Source organism: Trichosurus vulpecula, chromosome 2 (assembly GCF_011100635.1).
Source record: "Trichosurus vulpecula isolate mTriVul1 chromosome 2, mTriVul1.pri, whole genome shotgun sequence".
NCBI lineage: Eukaryota > Metazoa > Chordata > Mammalia > Diprotodontia > Phalangeridae > Trichosurus > Trichosurus vulpecula.
This window is the reverse complement of record NC_050574.1, coordinates 36,567,940-36,586,237: the sequence shown is the minus strand read 5'-3', so window position 1 is coordinate 36,586,237 and position 18,298 is coordinate 36,567,940. Positions and strand designations below refer to the sequence as shown.

Below are 18,298 nucleotides of genomic sequence, written 5' to 3'. Positions count from 1 at the left end.
ATATTTGGGGCCTGGGAATAGGCCCAAAGGACAAAGGGCCTGGCAGAAAATCTACTCCTTTTCCTCTTCCAATATTCGAGTTCCAAAACTCGGGGCTGCTGGGATTGCCTCTCCTTTGGGGGGTGCGGGGACAGGGAAGCGAGACGATCGGGATTTGGGTCTTAATTTGGAGTGGTGCATTTGAGGTAGAGGGAGGCGTTGAGAAAAGATTCCCCAGCCCCGCAGGAGTGGCAGGAGTGGCCGGACTCGGTGACGGCGGCGTCTAGGGTGGGGATGGGCTCCCCACCGTTGGTGATGCGGCGGCTGTAGTGCCGCGAGTTTCCCACAATGCAGTGCGGTGCGCTGTCCCCGGTGCTGATGCTGAGCGCAGCCCCTGAGCCACCGCCTCGTCCGCCTCCCTCCCGTTCCCCACCAGGCCCGGGCCCCCGCCATGGCCCGAGCTCGGAGGCCTCGGGAGGCCCAGGCGGGGGAGCTCTGGAAAGCAGCCTGCGGGCCGCCGTGGCGTTTAAGGCCGAGGGCCAGCGCTGTTACCGAGAGAAGAAGTTCCGCGAGGCTATTGGCAAGTACCACCGGGCACTGCTGCAGCTGAAAGCGGCACAAGGAGCCCGCCAGCCCGGCCCGGGCCCCAGCCCTGCGCCCCCGCGGCTCAGTGAGGAGCAGCGGCGGCTCATGGAGAGCACGGAGGTGGAGTGCTATGACAGCCTCACTGGTACGGCCGGGGCCCAGGGAAGGGACAGGAGGCCCCCGGGGCTGGGGAGGCTTCGGGGAACACAGGGGCGGAGGGAGGCATGGCCAAGGAGAAGCAGAGGCCAGGGGCGTCCGACTTTGGGGTCTCTGGGGTCAGGAAACATCCGACAGGGAGGAAGCCTTCTGGGCTTCCCCAGCTAGAGTCTGCCCCGTTACCCCCACCCCCACCCCACCCCACCCCCCACTGCTCTCAAACCTGCCTGCTTCGCCCGAGTTATCCCCGCTCAGTCCAGCGTGGTGGGCGGGAAGTGAGGACTGGGCGAAAGCGGGAGGACCCGAGGGAAACCACAGCCACACACCTCAAGGGACCCGGCTGAGGCCGTCCAGTCTGGGCGGATGAGCTGGACCTTTCTCTCCAACTCCCTCTAGCGGCAACACGAATTGGTTCTGTTCCCATGTGGCAGTTGATTGGCTCCTCAAGGTCCGGAGCCCTCGGACCTTTTTACACTTTGACTCCCCCAGAGACTGCTCTGATTCTCTCCAATCTCATCCAGCCCCATTTGCCCTGTGCCTGCGTGGCTCCCTCTAGTGGCTGCCCGAGTTAAAGTCGTAAAGATTTCGTTTCGCCCCACCCCAGCAACTGCCCCTCTCCTGGTCCAGACCCTTTATTTTCGGGTTCCCTCTGGTCGTCTCACCAGCGCTCTCCAAATGGGATTCCCAAGCACCATATGCCCCGGGCTGCGTATTCCGATGGGTGCATTCCTGAATTGAAAGGGTTAATGGGGAGGGCTTGGGCTCAAGGCTGAGCCGAGGGCCACTCTGACCATCCCGCCTCAGCGTGTCTGCTGCAGTCTGAGCTGGTGAACTACGAGAGGGTGCGGGAGTACTGCTTCAAGGTGCTGGAGAAGCAGCAAGACAACTTCAAGGCCACTTACCGGGCGGGCATCGCCTTCTACCATCTGGGCGACTACAGCCGCGCCCTGCGCTACCTGCAGGAGGCCCGGAGCCGGGAGCCCACAGGTGAGAGCCGCCAAGGAAGGCCTGGGAAGGAGAGAGCAGGGAACTGGGAGTCTGGAAGCCTCGGGTTCTAATCCCTTCTCCAACTGCTGCCAGCGGTGTGGCCCCCTTCTCTGAGCATCAGTCTCACCATTTGTAAAGTGTGCTCGATAATAGCACTGACAGGATTGTTGTGAGGAGATGAGAAAGGGCTTTTGTAAACCTTAAAGCTCCATATAAACGTGAGCTGCTGTTCTATTATTCTGGTTAGGGAGAAGCAGGAGGTGGGAGAGGGAGCGAGAAGAGGAAGGGGAGAAAGCAAAGACACTTCCCCCACCCCCACCGCCACCCAACGTGGTCCCAGTCAGAAATAAAGGGGAGGGCATCCCCCTCCCAGGCAGACACATTTCCCAAGGCAGAGGCCCCCAACCATGTTGAGGGGAGCCCACACGCACCCAGACGCAGATGCTCTCTGTGTGCAGACCAAGATTTGAACGTACGGACACCCACATCCACACAGGGGGCGGAGGTGGGGGGAGAGAGGGAGGGAGGGGGAGAGAGAGAGAGAGAGAGAGAGAGAGAGAGAGAGAGAGAGAGAGAGATCTCACCCCACACCCAGATCTAGACGCCTTCCCACATAAATTCAGGTAGCCACAGAGCCTGGCTAAATACAGCACAGAGACAGTCACGTGGGGAGATTCCGCCCATCAACCTAGAACCAGACTTAGGGCGTTCCCCAAAACAAGGATGGAGGCGCACTCACCTAGGCATGGAAACGCTGCCCCAGCCCCGCCTCCCAAATGCACAAAGGCAGCCACAGTTTCTACTTGGAGACTTCTCCCTGCTGCCCACTCCTACATACCAAAAATCCCCCATCTCCCATCCCCACCCCCTACGGCCATAGAGCCACCACGGCAGCGCTGGGCTGCCGGCTAATCCCCCAGCTCGCCCTTCCTGTACGCAGACACCAACGTCCTTCGCTACATCCAACTGACCCAGTTGCGGATGAGCCGCTGCAGCCGAGAACGAGAAGGTGGGGACAGCGGGGGTCCCGCCCGTGCTCGAGATGTGATTGGCTGATCTACTGACCTCACTCCTGGGGTCCCCCTCCCCAGGTCCGTGTCGTGTGCTTTGTGTGAGACTTGGGACTCCAGCCTTGGGAGGGGCAGGGGGAAAGGGCAGGAAGGCTCTTGACCACTGATGCCAACTTCTGGTATTGCCACTGCCTTGTTGGAGGTTTCTGTTTATCCATGACTACAATGAGGGTGATGGTCCCTGGCTGGACCCACCGCGGGGAGCTGTTGTGAGGGTCCCAAGATAATAAATGTGTAAATGGTGAACCCAAAGTGTGAGGTGGTGTTGTTATCTGGGTGGCCAGGGCAGGTCCCTCCCCCCTCCCACTGGAGGGAAAGATTTGGCAATGAGAGATGGCCCCCTCCCCAGACCCAAGTCTCATCAGCAGACAGCAGAGTACAAGACAAGGAACTTATATTAGACAGACTTTCCCCTCCCACCCCCCTTCCCCAATAAATACATAGCATCAGTCCCTGTGTGGGCCTCTCTCTGCCCCATGGGGGCAGCACCCAAAGGCCAGGGCTGTACATTCAGTGGGAGACATCGGCCTCAGGGTCAGAGAAGGTGGGCACAGTACCACACAGGGGTACAGTGCTGTCCTGGCTCTGTCCTTCTGTGTCCATGTCAAGCAGGCTAGGCTGAGGCCCCGGGGTGCCTGGTGTCCCGGGTGCAGGAGGAGAGGAGCCGCTGAATGTTCTGTTGAAGGAGACCAGCTTCCAAGGATCAAGCCGGGGCCGGCTGGCAGCTGGTCTTGGCCGAGGGGCAAAGGTCAGAGTGGTGGGCCGGCCTGGGGGCTCCGGAGGAGGCCTCCTTCGAGGTGGAAACAACGTCTGCGGGTCAGGCAGGCGGGGGAAGTCCAGGGGGTCCCTGGGAACTGGAAAGAAGAGAAGATTGGTTGGGGGGGGCATGTTTAGTGGCCCAGGCCTAAAGCTGTTGGCCCATGGCAGACTTTCCCAACCCAGCTACTCTGGTAGTGGGGCCGGGGCAGCCCAATGCAGGCCACTTCCCACCCTGGCCAGGGTTGTACAGTCACATCCTGGAGACAGGAAAAGCAATTGAAAGCCTGGATTGGATTCTAGGTCTGGCTTCTTCCCTACTCTGTCTGTGACCTTAGGTCCACCCTGGCCCCTCCCTGGACCGTAGCTTCTTCTATAAAATAAAAGGATTGTGCCTGCTGGACTCTGACAGTCTGTTTGCATTGTCCCCATTTCTGATCTTTGACTCTCGGCCGTCATCCGGGATCTCTGTACTAGTCTGGGCCAAAGCAGTGAGGGGAAGGGGATGAGGGCTGAGGCAGGAGCCCCACACACTCCTGCTCTCTGAGCTTGGGGGGAGGGGCTCCCTCAGGCCTGGGGACCTGGTACCGGGCCCAGACAATCCCATCTTGTTATGCTCAAGGCAAGCTCAGACAATGGACAGTGAGGGATAAGAAGGGAGGTTCTGTGTCTGGGCGAAGGGCAGGGGAGCAGATCAAGGTCCCTGGCCTGAGCTATGGCTGAGCTGAGCTATGACTCCCCCCAGAGCGGGGGCTGCCTACTCCCCAAGACCCTCCGTCCCACAGAAGCTCAGAGTTGGGCTCCTGTCCCATCCATCTGTGAGCTAGACTTCTTTTGACAATATCCTCCATGAGGGGCTGTCCACTCTCCCCTCCAGCACATAGGAGCCTTTCCACTTAGAGAATATCATAGGGAAGTTCTTCCTTTTCTGGTGGCACAGTCAGGGTGCCCTCTGCTCAGGGAATCCTGGGCCTTAGTTTTCTCCCCTGTCCCCCCAGGCCCCCAGGAAGCCGGCCTGGCCCCTGGCCCCCAGCCCTCACCCTCTGGTCCTGGTCGTTGGTGGCTCTGTACCAGCTGCCTCAGGGCCCCATCTGATGGGGTCCGGCGGTGCCCCCGACTCACAGCCCGGGCAGCTGTGACATGGGTGGGGGTGAGCGACTGGCGAGGGTCCTTCTTGAAGCTCTCCACCTCCAGGTCCACCAGGGGGTTGGTGGCAGGTGTGCTTGGTGGGGAGGTCCCCACGCCCATGGTTGGGGGCCCTTCGTCACTGTCTGAGCGAATCAGGGATCGTGTGGAATTGCAGTCAGAAAGGGAGGACAGGGAGAGGATGGTGGCTGAGGGCACCAGGCCAGGGGTGGGGGCTGGGGGGGCCTCTTCCCATGCCCCCCTCCCATGGCAACGGGCCCTCCGCCCAGGTGGACTGGGTCCCCGGGGAAAACGAGCAGTCCTGGGGAAGAGTCCATCCTTCCACCAGCGAGGCTCATCATCTCCATCAGCTGCTTGGGCCTCTGCAACATCACTGCCCAAGGCCACAGCCCCCAGGATGGTGGCACATCTCAGTAGCGCCAACTCACTCCGCTTCCGGGGGGCCCCACCCCGTCCTGGAGGGGCTGCTGCTGGGTGAGGTGGCTCCCAGGGGCTCATGGGGGCCTCGGCAGGCAGAGGTAAGGTGAGGTAGGATGGGGGAGTGTAGGGGGAGGGGGGCACACTAGTCCCGTCGGCTTCTGCAAACTCTTCTGTTTGGGGGGGGGGTGCAGGAATAAAAGAGAAGTGGTAAGTTGAAGGCCCCTCCCTCCTCTACTGCGCTTCCTCCCATTCCCACACCCCAAGGCTCCTCCTCCCTGCCTGCCCCCATCCTCCCAACCCCGTTCCCTCCCCACCTTGCCCTTGCCCTGACCCTCACCCATCTCTGTGAGGCTGGAGAAACCGGGGGCCATGGGCATATGTTTGGGAGACTTGCCCAGGTTTGGGGCACTGGATGACCACTGCTTGCTACCCTCCCCTAGGGCCTTCAGCCTGCAGGGGCAGAAATCAGAAAGCTGAGGAAGCTGGCCTGGGAAAAAGAGCCTTCCTGACCCCAACCCCTCACACCCAGAGTGGCAGCTAGGCTCTCCTCTTGGCTCTGCCCTGAGCTGGTATGACCTTGGACGAGTCACTGCCCACTTTGTGCAGTGAGGAGTTCGGGATCTCTGGGGTCTCTTGCAGCTTCAGTGGTCTGAGAGTCTGTGAAATGTTATCCCTAGGTCTGATAGGGTCAAGAGAATGGAGCACGTGGGGCACAATGGAAAGAAGGCAGCGTCTGGAGTCAAGAGCCGGGGTTCCAGTCCCAGCTCTGCCACATCCATTCAAGGGCTGCTCTCTGTAAATTGGAGGGGCCGGACTAAGGGACCTCTCCCTAAGACCTACTGAGCATCCTGTCCTCTACACCCCCCTTCCCCTCTGGCCCAGCCTCACCTCTCTTCCCCACCAAGGCGTTCTTTCTGCAGAGTGGAGCTGGGACCCCATGTCCGGCCCTTCTTCTTCCCGGTGACTAGCTCCTCCTTCTTGAGGGCCCCACTGCGGCAGCTGGTGCTCTCTACAGGAGTCACTGGGCCAGTGAAGCCCCACCCCCCAATCCCCAAGAGGAAAGTGAGTGGAGAGGGCAGAGGGGTGGCCAGACTCAGCCACCTCGATGGCCCTGTCCCTTTCCCTTTCTCCCCCTCCCACCTCCCCCAGTGGACATGGAAGCACTGTGTGGATGGCACTCACAGCGGATGGCCCGGAGCCGAGGGATGATGCTGGGGCTGGCAGGGGGGCTGACTCCCTCAGGTGCCAGCCCTTTCCGCTTGTCCAGCGTCGTTGGAGAGGCTTGGACGGTGATCTTGTGCTCAAATCCTGGGACAGGGGGAAGGCATTAGCACCATCTTCCTGGCCCAAAGCCCTAGCCCTCTGCCCCAGACTCCAAGTCATGGGATCTAAGTCAGAAGGGCCCTCAGTCACCGGCTAGGCCAACCCATAGTGCCAGACGATTCCACGTCACCATGTACGGGACAAACAGGATTGCAGACTTCCAGCGAGGGTGCGGAGGACTATGCACACCGCAGCCCAGTCCATCTGGGGACAGCTGTCATGCTTAGGACACTCTGACTGAAGCCTACCCAGCTCCATTCCAATCAGGGAGCATCTACAGTATCCATATTCCCACTGGACTATATAAACGAATCTTACAGAATTATAACTTCATGGAATGAGAATCTGAATACATGTGACTGTTTCACGAGAGTCACTATTCTCATTAATGGCCTTAGCAGTATCTACACCTGACCCACTTCCACCCAATGCTCCTGTTTCTGCCTTCTGGGAAGAAGGAAAAACAAGGCTGATCCCTGTTCTCTAAGAGAACCCTTCAGATTACGAGAAGACTGTGGAGAGGGAAAGAGGGTGTGCAGGCCCTCCCCGGGTCACCCCTGAGAGGCCAAGGTCATGGGTAACCCAAGAAGATCTCTGCAGAAGACGGCACCCCAGGAAATAGACCAAGGGGCTGCTGGGAGCTGAGAGGCTAGGATGATGATCCCAAGGATCTCAGGGTGGAGGGTCCCAAGACCTGGGACCCAGTTCCAGCTAGGCCCAGGGCTCCTACAGTGAACTTGGGGAGTCAGCACCTGCTCTTCAGGGCCCATTTCCCTGCCAGGAAAATGAAAGGCCTAGATACAAGGGGCTCCACCATCCCCAGGTCTCTCATTGCAGGTTCTAAGGCAGAGGATTCAAACACACAGAGACCAAGGGCTCTGGAACCAGATCAAAATGGAACTGGGAAATATTTAAACAAAAGAAGTAAAAATACAATAGAACATAGATAATCTTAACATGTGCTGTTCTAAGTTAATATGTGGACTGCAGGGATCCTTATATGTGGTTTACTAGCTTGAGTTTGATAGGCAGGTCAAAGGCCCCTCCCAGCTCTGACATCCCCTGTTCTAAGACCCCTCCCAAGCCTGACATCCCCTGTTCTAGGGCCCTCCCAGCTCTGACATGCCCTGTTCTAGGGCCCTCCCAGCTCTGACATGCCCTGTTCTAAGGCCCCTCCCAACCCTGACATCCCCTGTTCTAGGGCCCTCCCAGCTTTGACATCCCCTGTTCTAGGGCCTTCCCAGCTGGGCCAAATCTCTGGCTCTAGGGGTAGCAGCCACCTGAGGGCAGGCTGATGTTGTTGCTGTCCCTCAATTTGAGGCGGCTCCGCCTGAAGTGGCCCCTCCGTTTCTTGACACGAGGCCGCTCCTGGCTCAGCTGGTCCATGAGCAGATGCAGCTCACGCCCCACAATGTCCATTTCGCGCTCAGCCAGCTCCTGCTCCCGTCGCCGAAGCTGCTCCTCCTGCCACTTCTGCTCCTGGGCTGCTCTCAGGAGCTCTTCCTCCCGGCTCCGGAGCTCCTAGGGCACAGGGGGTGGGGTGGGTTGGGGGGCTCCCTTCTCCTACTCTCTCCTCCCACCCCCCAGGCTCTCTCCCCTCCCCCAGGGTCCTCTCCCCCCACCTATGCGTGCACTTGCACACTCGCACTCACACACACACTCTACACACCCCCACCATCACACACACATCACACACAAACTACATGCTCCCACCACCACATACACACTTCACACTCCCACCATCACACATACATGCACACACATATTACACACACATTACATACTCCCACCATTGCAAACACATCACACACATACTACATACTCCCACCATCACACACACACTACACACCCCCACCATCACACACACATGCACATATTCTACATGCTCGCACCATCACACATACATGCACACACACATCACACACATCACATACACATTACATACTCCCATTATCACACACACATCTCACAAACATACATCACACACACACACGCTGCACACACACAGTCATACACACTACACACATATATACACACACACGCACACACATTACACACACTACACACTCCCATCACACACACTCACACTCACACACACACTTACACACACCTACCTTCTCCTTGGTCCGAAGGTCATCAAACATGTGTTGAATTTCTTGTTTCCAGTCCTCCTGGAGGGAGTGGAAGGATTCGAGGGGCATCTGGAACAGGGCCGACCGCTCTATGGCCTCCAGGCGGCTCAGGATGCTGCCAAAGTCCGGCCGCTGGTGGGGCTCGGGGTCCCAGCACTCTGCGGGAACAGATGGCCATGGATGTGGCCCTGGTTCCTCCTGGTCCCAGGGATCATAACCAGGCACTAATGGGAGGGGGGAGGAGAGGGTGCACAAGGAGAAGGTGCAGATTTCCATAGGGCTTAAAGAACTCACAGAAAGAATGATGAATGTAAGAGTCATGGGTTGTGAGTTCAAATCCAGGCTTCACCAACTGTGTGAGCCAATTTCTCTGGGCCTCAGTTTCCTCCAAGGACCCTACCAGCTCTAAGTCTGGGATCCTCTGAACTTCCTTGCTCTCCCAGGGAGGAAGGGCCCGCATGGGGGCAGTGGGCTCCCCATCACTCACAGTGAGGCTCTAGTTAGTGTGAGCCTCATTCTTGTTCAGAATAACCTAGAAACATTTCCAAGGTTCCCTCCAGTCAGAGGCTCAGCCCTCAGACTCCAGGTGGTAGGAGCGAGGACCGCTCATCAGACCTGTCCAAGGCTATATCCCTAGGACATGGACCAGAATCCTGCCCCCACGAGTGGCCCAGGATGGCAACAGAGATAAATTCAAGGAGTGGGCAGCTAGGTGGCACAGCGGATAGAAAGATGGACCTGGAGTCAGGAAGACCTGAGTCCAAATCCAGCCCCACACACTTAGTAGCTGTGAAACTCTGGGCAAGTCAATTAACTTCTGTCTGCCTCAGTCATAACAGCACGGCCTTCCCAGGGTCGTTGTGAGGCTCAAACAAGATAACTGTAAAATGTTCGGCAAACCTTAAAGTGCCGTACGACCGCTAGCTGTTATAAATGCTAGCTATAAAAGGCGCGATCAGTGCTATTTTTAAAACCCCGATATGTAGATTTACCGATGAATCAAGGAATCAGATAAGCAGCAGGGGGATGAGGATGGTGCCCATGCCCGCTGTCAGGAAGAACCAGTCCTGATGCAGAGCTCGGCTCCAGGTGGCTGGAGGGCATTTCCAGGGACTCAGTGGATCTGCACTGCTCCTGGGGTGATGGGACCCACCCGGGAGGTCTGATGAGCAGGCACAGCCGGCCAGAGGGGTTGGCCCCATACTTCCATACTATTATCATTACAAACATTTATAATATCATACACTAATCTGTAATACAATAATTATTATCATCATAAGAGCTGACACGTATGTGACTAGCTTCACAAGTACAGAATGGAGGAGGCATCATAAGACAGGGGTTTGCCTGGAAAAAGATCTGAGGGTTTTAGCGGACCACAAGCTCCATATGAGCCACAATGCCCAGTGAGTCAATGTTTATGATATGCTTGTTGAATCTGCAGTGAAATGGGGGAGACCAAAAATATCTCATGGGAACCTGATCCCACTTCCAAGAATAAGAAAGCTCTCCAGCCTGGCCAGACCACATCTGAAGGGCCGGGTCCGGTTCTAGGCACCAAGGGTTCGCTGATAGACTAAAGATTATCCAAGGGAGGATGAAGGGTCTTGAGTCTGTGCCTCACGAAGAGTAAAGGAACTGGGGACGCTCAGCCCGGGGAAGACTCAGGAAACGTGAAGCCTATCTTCAAGCATGTGGAGAGAAGTGACCGGGCTAGCTTTGCTTGGCCCCAAGGGACACTGGGGTGGGGGTGGGGGTGGGGAAGACAATGAAAAGAGAGAAACTGACACAATTACAGCCTTCCCAAGTGCAACTAGCTGCCGTGGAAGGTAGTGAGCTTCCCGTCACCAGAGGCATTCACTTCCCACCACTGGGAGGTTGTAGATGGATTCTACAGGTCATGAGCTTTGGGGTCAGACTGAATAGGAGAGGGAGGAAGATGGTGCAGGGAAAAAGTGCCAAGGCTTAAAAGACTGGTCCTACTCACCCTCCAGAAGGTGCACAAAAGGCTCGGGGCAGGTGGATGGGATGGGCAGCATCAGCTTGTTCATGGCCACCCCGTAGGCCACGGCCAGCGCGTCGATCTCCCGGTAGGGCACTTCCCCCGTCAGCAGCTCCCAGAGCAGCACCCCAAAGCTGAGGACAGATGGTAGCTGCAGGGATGGCAGCCGGTCCTCTCTGCCCACTGAACGCCCTCCTCCATCAGACTCTGCCCACTTTCCCACCTCCGATGCTGTGCTCTGTCTTAGGGGGAGGGGAATTGGGCATGTGCTGCCCAGACTGGAACTGAGGGAGGCAGATTCCACCTGAATAGAAGGGGCCCAGCACTCAGAACTGGGCTGCCCATGGGAAAAGCTGCCATGACAGGGAGTGATCTCCCCATCCCTGCAGCAATTCACTCAAGATGACTGCTCCTCTGGGTGAGGTTGAAGGGACATTTGTGCTAAAGGGAGGGATCAAATTAGATAACTGTCTGAGCTCCCTTATCTGCAGAAAGCAGGGGTGATAGCAGACAATCCCTGAGTGCTCCGGTCCTGGATGTATCCCTCACCTCCTCACTGACTGCTGTACCAACAAGGCCCAGTGAACCCCAGCTGCCCACTCTCATCCTTCACGGGTGCTAGCTTCCCCCTGTCCCCCCCAAAGTGGAAGGACCCTTAGAGCCAGACGGGCAGTCATTTATTACTCATGTGACCCTGAAAAAAGTCACCTCCCTACTCTGGGTCTCAGGTTCCCTTCCCCTCTGTTGGGGGTAGACTATGGAGATTCTCACGTCTTTTACTACTCTGGTCTTCTAGGTTTTAAGGCCCCTCTCAGCCCTGACATTCCCTGTTCTAAGGCCCCACCCAGCTATGACTTAACCCTCTTCTAAGGGCCTTTCCAACTCTGACATCCCCTGTTCCAAGGGCTCTCCTAGCTCTGACATTCCCTGTTCTAAGGGCCCTCCCAGCTCTGACATTCCCTGTTCTAAGGGCCCTCCCAGCTCTGACATTCCCTGTTCTAAGGCCCCTCCCAGCTCTGACATTCCCTGTTCTAAGGCCCCTCCCAGCTCTGACGTTCCCTGTTCTAAGGGCCTTCTGCTTTTGACCATCCTTTGTCTGGAGTATCTCATTCAGAGTTGATCAGTATCCAAGAATCCCCTCAGTGGTGGTTTCTCACCAGCTGCTAGATGCCCTGCCCTCCCTGGTGCCCTGAACCTGGCTAGTCTCCCTGCCTGCCCTTGCCTGTGGCCCCCTGCCTCCTGTGGGCTGAATTCTGAGTCTCAGCCTCTCTCCCTCCTCCCTGTCCCTGACCGTACCTCCAGACATCGCTGCTCTTGGAGAAGAGGGACAGACGGATGACCTCGGGGGCCATCCAGGCATACGTTCCAGCTGCACTCATCTTGGTTGTCTTGTGCCACTCCCGGGCCAGGCCAAAATCTGTGATCTTGAGGACGGTGTCTGACAGGTCCCCATTCTCGAATGCATCCAAGATGAGGACTGTGCGAGAGTGAGGAAGAGAGGAGAAAAGCCGGCTGCAGACCTGGGGCAAGAGACCTTCCTCCTCCTCCCTGGCTTCCTCCTCTCTTCCTGGCTTCCCCCTCCTAGCTAAGAAGGCTCAGTCATCAGCAAAGATCCCTCCACCCACAGACTCCTAAGCCTAGCCTTCAAGGCCTAACAGTCTGGGCCCAGACCTCACCTATCTCCTAGTCCCCAGCCATTGCCCCAGCCAGGCTGGTGGGCTTCCACTACACCCATGCTGGGCAAGATCCCATCTGGGGCACCATCTCCTGAGGGGAATGCCCTCTCCCAATGCCCATTCCCGCTTTGATATCCCAAGTCTATAATGCTACCTTATTTTTAAGCCTTCTAACTCTTTCAAAGTGCTTTGTGGAACAAATGTGACCCATTTATTGGATGGATTGAAGGGACATCTGTTCCAGTTGCAGGGAAAAGCAGCTCCACCCTCTGTCTACCTCTGCCCAGACAGGCTCAGTAGGAGGTGTTGGGTGCACTGGGTGGGGAGCCAGGAGCCCAGTGCTTTCTGATGGCCTGGTGCCAGGAGCCTGGCATTCTTTGGCCTGCAGCCCCTGGGGGCTCTGATGCTCCTTGGGGCCTTCTGATCTGAGGACCAGAATGATAGGGCTGGAGGGGCCCCTTAGGCACCACCTCATTCAACACTCACTTTACAGGCAGGGAAATGAAGTTTACCAAGCACGCTTAACGTCTGCAAAACCCTTTCCATCTCACAATCTGATTTCAGCCTCACAAAAGCCCCATGAAGCGGGGACTACAGGTGGTATTGTGTCCATTTTACAGAAGAGTAAACTGAGGCTCCAAGGAGCCAAGTGACTTGCCCAGGTTCACACAATGAGTATCAGAGGCTTTTCTGACTCCAAACCTAAAACTCTTGCTAGCTCCTCTACCATCTTAATGCCTGGCTTCTTTCCTTAAATTAGGGTCATTCATTCCAACACTCATCTATCTAGTCAACAACTAACTAGTACATATGAAGCACCTACTATGTGCCAGGCACTGTGCTAGTCATTAGGGACAGAGACAAAAATAAAAACAATCCCTATCACCTGTGCTCCCAGCCCCCAGGTAGGAGGTAGCATTTGAAGAAAACAAGAGATTCTAAGGGAGAGGGATGGCATTACAGGTAAAGGAAACAGCTTGTGCACAGGTGTGGAGGCAGGAGTGTGTGTGTGTGTGTGTGTGTGTGTGTGTGTGTGCGCGCGCGCGAGTGCACATGCACGTGCGAACATAGAAGAAAGATCTTTGAACCTGGGGCCAAGTCTGAATTCAGCCATGAAATATCGGGTGGTGGCCTAGATGACATTGAAAGTCCCTTCCATGGACCTCCCTCCCTTGAGGGCAGAGATTGTTTCAGTTTTGATTTGGTACCCTTAATACCTGGAACTTTTTTTTTTGTAACCAGATCTGTGATTTAATCCATTAAAAATTAAAAACAGGGAGCTCCTCCACACATGTTGTGCAAATTAAAGACTCGTCTGGGGCATTTCGAGGTGAAAAGATTCTGCTTGGGGTCAATAGGTGCCAGACACCAGAGGGGCTGGAAGCCAGGTCTTCCTGACCCCCAGACCAGCTTTCTACTGCTCACCCGGCACACAGTAGGCACTCCATGCATGCTTGTTGACTGACTGACCCAGTGAGCTGTGCGGCCTTGGACCAATCAGCCTACCATTAGCGGTCTAAATCTGCTGGGCTGAGCGGGACTGGATTGCCTTTCAAATCCTACCCTGCTCTAGTCATGTCAGTAAAGTGAATCCTGGGGGAGCGGGGTGGGGACCCATGACAAGGGCCACACCTTCCCCAGACTGGCCCCTCCCAAGACCCAAGAGGCAGCCCTGGCCCTGCTGAATCTGAACTATCCCTGGGCAGCCCGAAAGACGGCTTAGTGTGGGGGATGGGGCATTGGATTTGGAGCCAGGAAAACCTGCCACTTATTATTCCTGTGATCCTAGGCAAACCCCTTAGTTTCAGCTTCCTTATCTATCAAAGTAGGGAGATGGCTCCTTCTAGCTTTTGATGGACGATGCTATGATGTCAGCAATTTGCCCAGGCACAGTGCTCCAACAGGGCAGGCAGGCTGAGGGGCCACTACCACCAATGCCAGCAACTATACCTGAACACCAGGCATGGATGGGCCCTTTGTGCAGTGAAGAGCCTGGAATCAGAGGCTGTGGATTTGAATCCTGATTTTACCTATATAACCCTCTCTGGGCCTCAGTTTCTCACCAATAAAATGAGAAGGTTGGACAAGAGGATGGCCCTGAAGGCTCCATGACTCCAGGGAGTGAACACAGGACTAACTTCAGGGCTTAGGTTCAAATGCAGATGATGTTACTAATATGTCTGTGACTTTGGACAGATCTTTTCTCCTTTCTTGTCTCCAGCTTCTTTATATGTAACAAAACTAGTTTCTCTTCCAGCTCCAAGTCCTAGATCCTTTCGATGATGGTGGAGGGAGCTGAGGCCCAGAAAGGAGAAGGGATTGAGGGGTGGAATGAGGCAGCACTGGAAGGTTCCTAGGCCCCATGGCTAGGAGGTAGAGGGCAGGAGGAGGGAAGCAGTCTCCTATGAAGATGGACAGTCTGATTCTCCTTCCCTCCCCCCGTCTCCCACCTACCCCCATGCAGTCCTGGGCTCCTCCTGACTCCCAGGCCAGGGTACCACCCCAGGAAGAACATTGGATCTGGGGCTAAGGGCCTGAGTTCAAGTCTCTGTACCGCTAGATACTACATGTGTGACCTTAGGCCAGTGACTTAAACTCTCCGGACCTCAACTGGACCTGCTAATCTCTGAGGTCCCTTCTACTCCAAATCTGGAGTTCTCTCTCACCCTTGGGAATGTCGTCCTCACCAGTCCTAGGATCTTCCTACACTTCTCCAAGTTCAGATCCTTGGCCAACCCTACTGTCCCCATCCTTACCCACTCCCCCACTCCCCCACTCAGGTACCTGAGTCCTGGGCATTGGGGCATGAACACCAGAGTTAGAAGCAGAGATCCTGGGTTCAAATCTTGATTTTGCTGCTCACTACCTGTGATCGAATAGCTTGCCCCACCCCCCTCCAGTTTTCTCTCTGCAAAAGATTCAACGTCAAAATGCTACCCCCTAAAAGGCTGAAGGAGAGAGGGAGGGGGTAGGGGGCCACTCACTGTTGATGGACTTGAGGTCTCTGTGGATGATGGGCACCGGTGCCCCACTGTGCAGATACTCCATCCCCCGAGCCACCTGGACGGCCCAATTGACCAGCACGTGAGGGGGTACCCGGCGGCCAGCCAGGGCCCGGCTCAGCGGCCCTCCTCGGGCATACTCCATGACCAAGCAGAGATGGGGTGGCCGCAAGCAGGCACCTCTCAGGGCGATGATGTTCGGATGGCATAGGGCGCCAAAGAGCCGGGCCTCCCTGGCCACCTGCTCTGCAGTGACCGCCGGGTCCCTCTCGGGGTCTAGCCTGGCAGCCTTCACGGCCACCTCCTCACCATGCCACCTGGCCCTGTAGACTTTCCCGAAGCCCCCGACGCCAATGATTTCTTCTAGCTGCAGTTCACCAAAGGGGATCTCCAGGGGCAGAGGGAGGCCCGTGGGGGCAGGGGTTGGCACCCCGGGGGCCACCACGTAGTTGCTGGGGAAGACACCCACGCGCCCACCAGGCAGCTGCCCAGTCCACCAGCCCTCATCACCGGACACAGCCCAGTCCTGGGACAGCACCCGCACCTGGTCTCCCCTCCGGAGGGTTAGCTCCTCCTCTCCAGCAGCCTCATAGTCAAACACAGCAGTCCACAGGGGCCCCGCAGCAGCAGGGACGTCGGGGCCCAGGGCCCACTCTTCAGTCCCCCGCAGGGCTGGGCCCTCCCCACCGTCTTCCTCCTCCTCCATGGGACACGGGGGAGGCTGGCTCAGGCGTGCCCCCGGCTGGCTGAACCCCACGTGCTGGGCTGGGGGGTAGCCATGGCTGCTCCTGGGGAGCTCCTGGGGCCCATGGCTGGGGGCAGGGGGCCGGAGGAAAAGGAGACAGGCCTAGAAGATGTCATCAGCATCCCCCCACTCTCCGCGTACACCTCGGCGTCTCCGTCTTTCGAAGGGCTGGCCAAAGCGGGTAGGGGAGCAGGACAAGGTGAAAGCGGTCACCTCTTCCAGGGAGCCCTCGGGGCCTCCGAGCAGCGGGGAGGGGGAGGCCCGCGGGTTGGTGGTGGGGGAAGGGGGATCGATCAGCCCCTCCCCTCCGCCAACCTGCCCCTCCCCCTGCCCAGTCGCCCTTACCCAGCGGCGGCGGCCCCCCGCGCCCCACGGCTTCCCGGCATCCTGGCGCGCCCCCCCCACTCCCCACCCGGGCCCAGCCCCGGCCCCGGCCCCGGCCCCGGCCTCCTTCCCGGACCGGCCACCTGCTCTCCCTTCAGGACCAGCCGTCTCGTAGAGAGGTTCCCTTAGCCGGAGGGCGGCGGCTCCATCGCCCGCACCTGCCCCGGCTCCGCCCAGCCCAGCCCGGCAGCCTACCCGGGGGTTATCAGCAGTGCCCGCCCGGGTGGCCCGAGCTGCCGCGGCCGCCGCTGCCACCGCTGCCACCGCGCTGGCGGATGGGACTTGTAGTCTGCGCCGCCCCGGCGTGATTTCCACCCCCTCCCCGTTCTCCTCCCCCACGAAGGGGAGGGCCAGGGGCTTCGGACAGACCAACCCTCTGGAGCCGACCTTCTCGGGCGGTGGGTAAACTGAGGCGGCCCTGGGAGAGGAGCGGGCATCAGAGATCCTAGCCTTGGGCAGCCCGGAGGGTCCAGCCCCCTTCAAGAGTGTGTGGGGAAACTGAGGCCGAGAGAATGGCCGGGTGGGGGGGGAGGGTAGTGATCCTCCTTCTTGGGAAGCTTTAGGAGATTTCGCCTCTGGCTTTAGTAGATGGGTAAATGAAGCCGAGGAAACGGAAAAAAAGGATCATTGGATCATAGATTTAGAGCTGCAAGAGGCTTGAGAGGTCATCGAGGCCAACCTTCTCATTTTACAGATAAAGAAATCGAGGCTCAGAGAGATCAAATGACTGGCCCAGGGCCACACAACCAATCAGTGTCTCAGGCAGGATTTGAACCCAAATCTTCCTGACTCCAAGTCCAGCGCCCTGTCCCTTTGCTTGGGCTGAATCTGGGGATGTCTAGGTCTTAGCGCTTGGGATTGGATCCAGCCTTCTCTTTTGTCAGGTAAGGAAACTGAGGCTCCTGAAGAGAAGGCAGGGAGGAGGAGTGACTGGTCCAACGTCACCTCCTCAAAGCACCTGCTGTATGAGCTCTGGGAAGGAAAAACTGGGGGTCTGTCCCAGAGCCCCAGTGTGCTGGGGCTCCTCCTGCCTTCCAGGGCAGGACCCAGGCGGCCCCATCCTCTGGACCAGCAGCCTGGGAACTCTGGTTCCCTTCCTTCTCCTGTCCTCTTGTAACAGTGGCATACAGCTGGGACCTGGGGGCAGTTGGGGAAGAACTGGTGGGGAGGGGCTGGGGGGGAGGGGGAGATGCAGAATCATCTGAGCCGCCGTCCCATCCTCCCCCTCCTCCAGCTGCCTTCTGGGAAATGTAGTCCTCTCTGCGGGGGTCAGAACCTGACGGGTGGCAGGGGTCAGTTTGGTCCTGGGCTACAGGGAAAACCTTGAGGCTTGGATTATTCATGCGTGGGGATCCGGGCTCAGGTCCCAGCTCAAAGGATGGAAAGACAGGAATGTATAGAGATCACCCCTTCCTTTCCAGATGGAAAAACCAAGGCCCAAGTAATCAAAATAACATCGATTAAGCGCCTACTATGTGCCAGGCACTGACCTAAGCATGAGGGATGCAAAGCAAGGCAAAAGGCAGCCCCTGCCCTCCAGGACATCTCATCCTAATAGGCGAGACAATATGCAAGCCACCAAGTGAGACTGAAGATACAGACAGGGTGGGGGAGAGGTCTTTTGAGAGAGAGGGGCGTTAGCTGGGAGGGGAATTGGGAAAGACCTCTTGGAGGAGCCCGCTTTGAGCTGAGGCCTAAAGAAGGCTGGGAAGGCAAAAGGCAGAGGTAAGAAGACAGTTCTAGGTGTTCTAGGAGTCTTGTCTCCTCCCCCTCCACCCATCTACAGAATGCCTTTACTCCCCAGCCCAGGCTCCAGCTGGGAATAAAGAGCTCTCAACCATCTCCCTGACCCCCTCCTTTTAATAATTTTTTTCTCCTTCACCCTTGTTTCATAGTCATTTGCGGGACAGCAGTGGGCTAGTGGTTTTGAAGTCA

General features: G+C 57.3%; 2 protein-coding genes across 2 annotated transcripts; one reads left to right on the top strand and one right to left on the bottom strand.

The window, feature by feature from the left end:
* The first annotated feature begins 327 nt into the window (after positions 1-327).
* Positions 328-3,013, top strand: TTC9B (tetratricopeptide repeat domain 9B). The gene is made up of 3 exons (XM_036745145.1): positions 328-709; positions 1,525-1,707; positions 2,648-3,013. The coding sequence occupies exons 1-3, from the start codon at positions 328-330 to the stop codon at positions 2,761-2,763; spliced, it is 681 nt and encodes a 226-aa protein (XP_036601040.1). The 3' UTR covers positions 2,764-3,013.
* A 141-nt stretch (positions 3,014-3,154) lies between these two features.
* MAP3K10 (mitogen-activated protein kinase kinase kinase 10) lies at positions 3,155-16,229 on the bottom strand. Its single transcript, XM_036745144.1, has 10 exons — positions 15,217-16,229; positions 11,853-12,033; positions 10,542-10,690; positions 8,537-8,712; positions 7,703-7,943; positions 6,282-6,407; positions 5,988-6,120; positions 5,437-5,549; positions 4,574-5,269; positions 3,155-3,631 (listed from the first exon to the last, which is right to left on the bottom strand). The coding sequence occupies exons 1-10, from the start codon at positions 15,938-15,940 to the stop codon at positions 3,288-3,290; spliced, it is 2,883 nt and encodes a 960-aa protein (XP_036601039.1). The 5' UTR covers positions 15,941-16,229; the 3' UTR covers positions 3,155-3,287.
* Positions 16,230-18,298: the final 2,069 nt, after the last annotated feature.